The sequence below is a fragment of the Perca flavescens genome, chromosome 8, assembly GCF_004354835.1.
Source record: "Perca flavescens isolate YP-PL-M2 chromosome 8, PFLA_1.0, whole genome shotgun sequence".
Classification (NCBI taxonomy): Eukaryota; Metazoa; Chordata; class Actinopteri; order Perciformes; family Percidae; genus Perca; species Perca flavescens.
The window spans coordinates 32809612-32818617 of record NC_041338.1 but is presented as its reverse complement, the minus strand read 5'-3'; the positions used below and the strand labels follow the sequence as shown (position 1 = coordinate 32818617).

Sequence of the window (9006 nt, the reverse complement as noted above, 5' to 3'; positions counted from 1 at the left end):
ATGACATAAGGGTTGTCTTTTACTGTTTTTAAAGGCTGCATTATAGTAAAGTGATGAACTTACCAGACTAGCTCTTCTATTATTTGCCTTTTCCCCAATTAGACATTATGTCCACATTACTGATGATTATTTATCTAAAATCTAAGTGTGAAGATATTTTGTTAAAGACCCAATTGTCAACCCTAGAATATCGCCGCAATATCGATATTGAGGTATTTGGTCAAGAATATCGTGATATCTGCCCTACGCAACATAATGGATAATCATTGAGTATTTAAAAAGTTTAAGGGGTCCAGTACCAAGCCCCAAATTTGAAAATGAAGTGTTGGTTGTATTGTATGCTTCTGACATGTTTGTTTCTGACCTGTGTTGCAGAAATGTGAGTTCAACATGGATAACTTGAGCAAGCCAGAGCTGCTCACCCTGCTGAGTATCATGGAGGGAGAGCTGGAGGCCCGCGACCTGGTCATAGAGGCCCTGAGGGTGAGTCCAGACAACACACCAACACACTCATTAGCTAAGCCTCTGCCATCTTAGCCATTGTCGGCTTGAATCAAACGCGCTCTGTCGGAGCAGACTGCCTTTGTGAGAGACTTGAGATGAGACGATAAGTTGTAATTGTGACCCAGAATTGAATTGGTATCACTCGGGACAATAAGTGATGAATGGTCACGAATGCCACTAAATGAATGCGGTATCACACAATCTGAGTCAGTGGCTTTTTCCCCAGAAAATGTGCAGAACACTTGTGTGATCACGAGGAAAGACTCTGCCCCACGGGTTTCTTTCCTGGCTTTGTAATTACCCGCTGATAAGCAGTCTCTCTAATTGCGTTTGTTGAATGGGAGCCGGCTGAGCAACTGGTTAGCACTTCCTGCCAGAAAGGCCAGTGTGATCAAACCCTCGTGTCCACCCAGCAACACCTGCTTAACTATCAATATTAAACAGATGGTTGAAGTCACTGCTTCTGGTTCCTTTGTGATTACTGAAAAAAACCATTAGGAAGATGCTGTTTGAGTAAAGTTGTCTATATTTGCTAGTTGAAACTGAGGTTGAAATGCGAGGAAAGTTCTCAGTACCAGCTCCAGCAGCTAGTTCGCAAACAAGAGAAGGATACATAGGGTTTACTTGTTACCTCAGGATTGCATTTATTTCTTTATTTTTTTTTTCTAAATGTTTTTTTAACATTTTGATCTCTCAGTGGGTTCGAAGAAGGTGATTTGCAGAACATTGTATGTCCTATACCAGACGGTACTCTAAATAGTTGGAACTTGGACAACATTGTTTTGGCACATATTTCTGCACAATCTTTCCAAAATACAATTAATTGATCTTTACAGAAACTAAGAGAAGCTAAAAGAAGGGGAACTTGGAAAGGACAGATATTGGCACTTGAACTTGTTCTTATACCCAAAGACAACATTCCTACTCTTTGATTAGTTTATGTTGCACAAATACCCATAGGACACTAGATCATTATCCAATATCCTAATCAAATCACTTATTCCTTGACCTCCGAACCTAATCAACTTCTTTGGTAGGGACACCAATCCATAATCTTCCAGCAAACCTGTAAGATAAATCAGAAATCAAAGCAGACGTGGTGTCTCAAGAGCTTCCAGTAGTCATACGTGTCCGATCAGTGTATGTGCTGTTGGAACCAAACTGTATGACCTGTACTGAAGCAGTTTACAGTCTGCAGGTGGATGACCTGCCATAATACTATAGCCGGCTCAGCGTGGTGTGTTTAAACAATATGAAATAAGACATAAGCTGCTGTTACAACTTTTCAAACTGTGAAATCCTAAGATAAGTCTGAATGTTTACTGTCCTTGGTGATGGAAGTTATTCCAGTCTTGCTTTGCCGGACCTTCCTCCACAGCGCTGCAGAGGAGGGTCTGGCTAGTCCACACAGCATTCCGGGATGGGAGAAAAATGTGCTCTGGTTTATCGGCATTTCTCTAAACCGATCACAATCGTCTTAGGCGGCACTGAGCTCCGCACGGAGCCGCTGTAAAATAGTAGTGCGAAAGAAAACTCTGATTGGACAGATAGTCTAGCTAGCTGAAAATACGTGCATCCGGCAGAATTTCCTGCGGCACCGGAGCAATCCCCGAAGTGGAACGTCAAGGATATAGACTAAAGTTATTGTGATGTATTTATATTGATTATACTGCCCACGTTAATAGGACAGCGGACGTGTTTAAAATGGGTGACGTATTGATTTGCGGTTACTGAACACTGATGCTGCACAGATGATGACTTTGTGGCGTCCCAGACAACCCGTCTCACCTTCGAGTTGGAGGTCATATACGAACAAACGCTTGCATGTCCCCCTCTCTCTCTCTCTCTCTCTCTCTCTGCAGCTCTCTATTTAGGTCAGAATTGGCGCCTAAGTTTATCCACGCTCTACTTTAAGCCCGTCCGTGCAGGCATTTTTAATGTGCAACTCATTCACAGTGCTGGGACTCCAGGGAAGCAGAGAGACGTTCTTATCAAACGTTCAGTCTTAAGGTTTGCAGGTGATTCTCCAAAACAATAAACATATCCTCGATGACCTTTTTAGTTGCATAGCAGCTTTCTGTAGCTGTCCCTGTTGCAGTTGTGTTATTTTGCTGTTGGCAAGCTGTTCCGCTTGCAGAAATGATGTTCAGTTCTTTATGATATTGAGCCCATTGTTTGGTTTTAAAGTCACCGACCTTGCTTGTATTGAGCAGCACATAACGAGTCTCTACCTCGCTCAACATCGAAGCATCGGCTTTAGTCAGTCATTTGAATCTTTCCTTCAACTGTCTTCTTCCTCTTTTCTGTCCTGCTTCGTTTTTAAGGATGGTCTGTGCCCCAATGTCACCTCATCTCCGTCTCTTTTGTGTTTCTGGTATTGGTGGCTTTTGTGTTCCACCCTCACCGCCACTTCACCCGTGTTTTCGGCCGGCATTAAGAATCCCCGCTGGCCCCCATCTCCCCTGTGGATGGATATCCTATCCAGGTTTGAATGAAATAAGCCTCCCCTCTGCTGCCCTGACGGCTCTCGTAAAACACAATGAGCCTGTTTGTTCTGTCGCTGATAAGCCCCGTCAGAGAGAGAGAGAGAGAGAGGGAGACAGACCGAAAAAGGCAGGGGGAGGAAGAGGGAACGAAGAAGGGAGAGAGAAATAAAAAAAGACAGAGTTAAAGAAAGATATTGAGTGAGAAGTCCAGATCGTCGGTTTGAATCAGAGTGAAGGCGAAGGCGATGGAGAGCGGATGAGATGCATAAGGAGAGAGTGAGAAATGGAGCCCTGATATTGTCTTTGACAAAGCAGGACAGTGTGACAGAGAGGATTAAGCCAACTCTTCCCCCCCCGCCCAATTCACTCGCTTTCCAGTTCTCTATCCAAATCCCCCCGAACAGCCAGAAGAAAAGAATCATCTGGCCACCAGCTGCAGGGCTATCGATATCGCGGCCCAATCAAAGTACACATCAAGCTAACCAGTGTTATTAGTGTCAGCATTTCCAAAGCACCTTGCAGAGGCACAGTTACAAAGAGCTGCACAGGAAACTGGACCCTCGGTCCTGGCAGTTTTAGTGCAGCTCCTCTTATCTACATAAAAAAAAAATACTACATACAACCCACCGTACCACTTTACTGCTCCCACTCCAAAAGCTAGGACCGAACTTCCACGGCTTGGCACGACTTCAACGATTGTTGGTAGCATTTGGGTATTATTAAGAGGCTTTGGTGCCACAGATTAATTAGCGTGTGGCTAAAGCTGGCTGAGCTGCCGTATCAGGTTTCATCCTGGAGAAAAAGAAAAGAGGCTGTTGGCAGATTAGCCAAACGACAGCAATGTCACATGATTAGCGTGGCTGGCGGCTACACAACTAGCTCATTCTTCTGCGCCAAGAGCTTTTCAGAGGGCATTTGGAGAGTGCATCTTTACACAATCCTCAGAGTAGGAAGCAAACGGTTTTCTTTGTATCGACAAGTCACAGGTGTAAGGTGCTTTTCCGAAGTGATAAGAGCTTTTTTCACTATTTTACAGATGGTAGCTTGTAGAATAACGGCTGAGTAGCCAGAACCTAAACACAGAAATTATTTTTCAAAAATGGTGTTGATGTTGTACAGAGAATGAAAGTAGAAAATATCAAGGTGATTAAAGCCCTTTTTAATGTTCTTGATATTTCAAAGACCCTCTGCCATTCCCACACTGACAAGAAGTGAATGTTTATGGGAAATGGAAAAAAATGTGGCCACCAGTGACAAGGAAGTGGTAGTATATGATAGGGCTACACAATATATTGTTTCTTTATCGTCATCGCAATATCAACTGGAGCAATAAACACATCATTGAAAGGCTGTGACACATTAGTGAAAGCGATTATCGGTAGAAAACTGTACTTAAAATGTAACTGTCATTCTCTTTTTAGTGCTGCCTTTTATATTCAGTTCATTGTTCAATTTGTTCTAATATAAAAGAATGTTGGAAATGATTTCCTTTCATTTGTTTTAAATTCAAAAAGCTATTTTCCTCATATCGTGCAGCCCTAGTATATGAGTAGAAGATGCAAATGCTTTTATCTCCGGTTTGCGCTCTTGAGAGACTTTTTTTTTTTTTTTTTTTTTCGTTAGCTGCTTATGTTTAAATTTCTTTAAATTTGTCCTTTTTAAATTTGTCCTTTTATTATTATTTTATTATCTGTGTGCAAAACCCAAAAAATAAGCTAAAAGATACTTAAAGTGCCCATATTATGCTCATTTTCAGGTTCATAATTGTATTTTAAGGTTGTACCAGAATAGGTTTACATGGTTTAATTTTAAAAAACACCTTATTTTTGTTCTACTGCACAGCTTTCTCTCAACTTGGCACTTGAAACTTTGTGTCAATCACTGCTCATGCACGCGCATTCATTCTCCCTTATGGGGGGAGGGGTTTAGGAGACCGTGTTGGGCTTCAGCAGAAAGGGGGGAGGGACTGCGAAGTTGTCGATGTTCAAATTTTTTGGCTATGTCCTGGATCTTCACAATCCTACCTACAGCACCTTTTAATGCGGGTGTGCAATTAGTTGAAATATAAATCAATAATGTGGCTCATCAGAACGGAACAAGGCACTAACATCACAAGGTCACTAGTTCTTTTTTTTTTAAAAAGCATAGTAAATGTCAAACACACACTGTAGTCTACGACATCCTGGACAGTTGGGACAGTTTGTCAGCCAGTTTAACTGTTGGGCAGTTTTGTTCTCTGCGCCTTGGTCTCAGCAGGAGAGCAGGATTGTACAGACGGAGCTGTCCAGATTGGACAATCTGTGCTTTTGTGAAAATAACTTGTTGTTATGATTTCACTGGCAAGGAGTGCTCGGTAGAAGGCTGAAACGGTCACTGTGATCCCAGCCGGTGAAACGGTCTGTAGACGAGTGTTAGCAGTGCGTTCACATAAAGCTACATTCCTCTCCATGAGCTTGATGCTTTGACTTGAGCACAGCATTTTCATACACACGGCAGTCCTCTTCTTACTGTGCGATGAAGTAGTTAATTTCCCGAGTGATGTGTCTCCACGCAGAACACAACACATGCCCCGAGCCATCAGGCTTTCTCCAGCGTCATGTTATCTCCGACCATCTAGCTATTTCAGGCATGCCCTGTTGCTGGGCTTTTCCAACTCTCCCTCCTCCACACACACACACACACACACACACACACACACACAGCTATGTCTGTCTTCTATATCTCTGTTCATCTCCTTTTTGTTCCTGTAAATCTTTGTTTATTCCTATCTCTCTGGGCAGACAGTATGGCAGCTCATTACTCACCATTACTGTCTTTCCCACAGTCTCTCTCCTTCCACATAAATCTTTGAATTGCTGTCCTTCTCTTGCTGTACCTCTCCCTCTCTCTGGGGTTGCACAGCTAATCCGAAATATATTAAGAAAATCACAGTCGCACTCCCGGAGCCGCAAGATAGAAACGGGGATGCTTAATAAAAGCTTCTCCCCCAACGACTTCAGTCGTGTTCTTAAAATTCTGTGACCCTACAAATCAAGAAAAATAATCTTTTCATTTTATTCAAACCAAACAAAATACTATCATGATCCCCACCTGACCCATCTTTTTTGTTGGAAGGTTTTGTAGATCTTGAAAATGAAATTGGGATAAGAAAGCCCTTCAACCGAGAAGGTGTGTGTGTGTGTGTGTGTGTGTGTGTGTGTGTGTGTGTGTGTGTGTGTGTGTGTGTGTGTGTGTGTGTGTGTGTGTGTGTGTGTGTGTGTGTGTGTGTGTGTGTGTGTGTGTGTGTGTGTGTGTGTGTGTGTGTGTGTGTGTGTGTGTGTGTGTGTGTGTGTGTGTGTGTGTGTGTGTGTGTGTGTGTGTGTGTGTGTGTGTGTGTGTGTGATTTTCAGTCGAAACAACTGCAGCAAAGGCAGTTTGCCAAGCAAATGTGTATCTTTTACACAATTTGGAACAATTTTAGTTTGGCGACCCGACACACAGAGCATACCGTTATATATCTGTGATGTCTGATTATGCAAATGTAATGCAAAATATTAAAAATTCCGTTAGAGCATGAAGGACAACCCTTTGTCTGTCCTTTTTCCTCTCTCCTACACAATCCAAAACCAGATCTACACTTCTTGGGTTAACCCTCTCACCAGATACATACACACACCAATCAGCATCCGGCTCTGATTGCTCGGCTGCTTAGCAACCAGACCCCCCAACCCGGACCCTTCTTCACAAGCTCCCAGGCTCGTGTTTCACTGACATGACACTTAGGAATGAGGGTAAAAAAACTCAGCCTTCCCCCCCATGGCACGACCTGTTTGGACGTCTCCAGAGTGCCTGTTTCTTATGACAGTCTTTCTTCTTTTATTATTTTTTTGGTGGGGTGGTTTTTCAAGTGCTGTCATTCAGCGCAGAAGATGGGACCACTCCCAGGGGGAGAGGGGGGTCGGACTGTCTCACAGTTGAAAGAGCATGTCTGAGTTTTTGTGTGCATGTATAATGCATGAAGAACTGCAACTAAGGATTATTTTTCATATCGATAAATCTGTCGGTTATAAGTCATTTAGTCTATAAATTGTCCAAAAATTCTTAAATCTTTAATTTTTTTAAGATTATTTTTTTGGGCTTTTCCCCCTTTAATGGACAGGACAGCTAGGTGAGAAAGGAGAGAGAGAGAGGGGGAGACATGCAGGAAATCGTCACAGGTCGGACTCTAACCCTGGACCTCTGCGTTGAGGCATCAACGTCTATGTAAATGTGCGCCTGCTCTACCCACTGAGCCCACCCGGCCACCAAAAATGATCTTTTAAAAGCTTTTAAATCTTTAGTTTGCCTCTTCAAATTGAATTTTCCATTCCTATTTGGATGTAAGGTTTTAAATGATTTCTTAAATCAAAATAGTTATATATTTTTTTGTTGGTTGTTGTTACAGCACCAAGGTCGCGTTCTGACAACAGCCCCCTCATTCATGTATTGTCTTCCAGCTAAAAAAAACAAACAAAGGTTTGTCTGACAGTAAAGTAGAACCTGGATTATTACATCGAAGGATATGAAAATTATCATCACGGTGATAGCTTAATAACTTTGTGTCTGATAAACCTTCAAGAGAAGGGCTGGGCGATGTGGCCAACATATTTTATCGCGATATAGGTCATTTCATATCTCTGACGATATATATCACGATATAGCATGTATTCTGGCAAATCAGTTGCATAGTCTGTATGAAATAACCACATGGTAAAGCCTATTTTTGTAAACTCCTGTGTAAATGAAATACTTGACAAATGTATATGTATGTTCTCATTTTATTGAGCGTTGGTGCAAAATGAACATGGCGTGCAAGGATCTGAACAAAAAGTGTCGTCCAAATGACTTACTTATTGCCGTAATGCAGTTTGGTACTGGTTTTTCAACATCGAAATAGAAACGATATAGAAAAAATACATACAATAGATATTCTTTCATTGATTTGGCGATTTATGTATTGTCACATCGCCCAGCCCTGTTCAAGAGTCATGAATCGGTTACTCAAACTGCACTTCCTTGAACAAATTTTATTGTCTCAACATGCTTCCAGTAATGCAGCCTCTTGCATTGTTTTAACGTTGTTTTCAGAGTGGCCAGTTAGTGTATGTTAGAGAAAAGTCAAAAATCTGGGAGAAAAAGTACATGAAGAAGTCTTTATTCAGTCAGTTGCAGAGGGATTCTCAAATGTATAATGCCTCTGTATATCCAGGTTTGAATGAACTCATGGACTATAACAAATATTATTCATAATTACAAAGATGAATTCTTAATTGCACCCTTTTTATGGGGATGCATCATACGGCATGATATTGGATATGGCTCTTATTTTAATGTGCTCATTGTATTTATATTTCAATAACATAACGTATCGGATGCAATCCATCTGTTTTATTAGACTGTGTGGTTGAAACTGGACGGCATTTCCAACCATTATTATGTCTGACTGAAAAAAAGCTTTTAAATAAGTCGCCCTTTCTCCTCGCTCTGTGTAACTGTGCCTGCAGAACATTTATTTTCTGTGATTCTTTTTTTTTTTTTTTTCTTTCCATCTTAACAATTACTTTGAGTTTCTTTAAGACTACTTCTAAGAGTTCTTTTTGTGCTTGTTGGACCACTAAATGTACGTATTTAAGCATTTTTCTGCCCGGTTTGTCTCCTTTCTGTGTACTTGGAAGTCCTGTTTTTGTGTATTTGTGTCCGTGCCATGTGTGTGTTCACCGTGTGTGTGTGTCCTGTGCATGCTAAAAATCTTCACTGTGAAACCAAGCGATTGGTGAAGTGCTCAGGAAGTAGGTCATAGCAACCATCCCTCTCACTCGTTCTCTCTTAATCCTCTCTTTCTCTTTGACTGTAACCCCCCCTCCTCTCTCGTCCCCTTCGTATAGGCCTATATTTCACTCATTGGCCTCCCATCTCTCTCCTCCATTCTTTACATAATTATATAACGCGTGCCCTTCGGTGGAGGCTTTTATCTTAAGTGCCTCACAGTGCTGTGAGT

At 41.8% G+C, this 9006-nt stretch overlaps 1 protein-coding gene across 2 annotated transcripts in view; it reads left to right on the top strand.

Annotated features, from left to right (window-relative positions):
* cttnbp2 (cortactin binding protein 2) overlaps positions 1 to 9006 on the top strand; it is a 115562-nt gene that overhangs the window by 9976 nt on the left and 96580 nt on the right. For both annotated transcript variants that reach the window (XM_028584528.1, XM_028584527.1), the window contains exon 2: positions 376 to 483. In XM_028584528.1, the coding sequence (XP_028440329.1) occupies positions 376 to 483 (108 nt within the window). The remainder of the gene's footprint in view (positions 1 to 375; positions 484 to 9006) is intronic.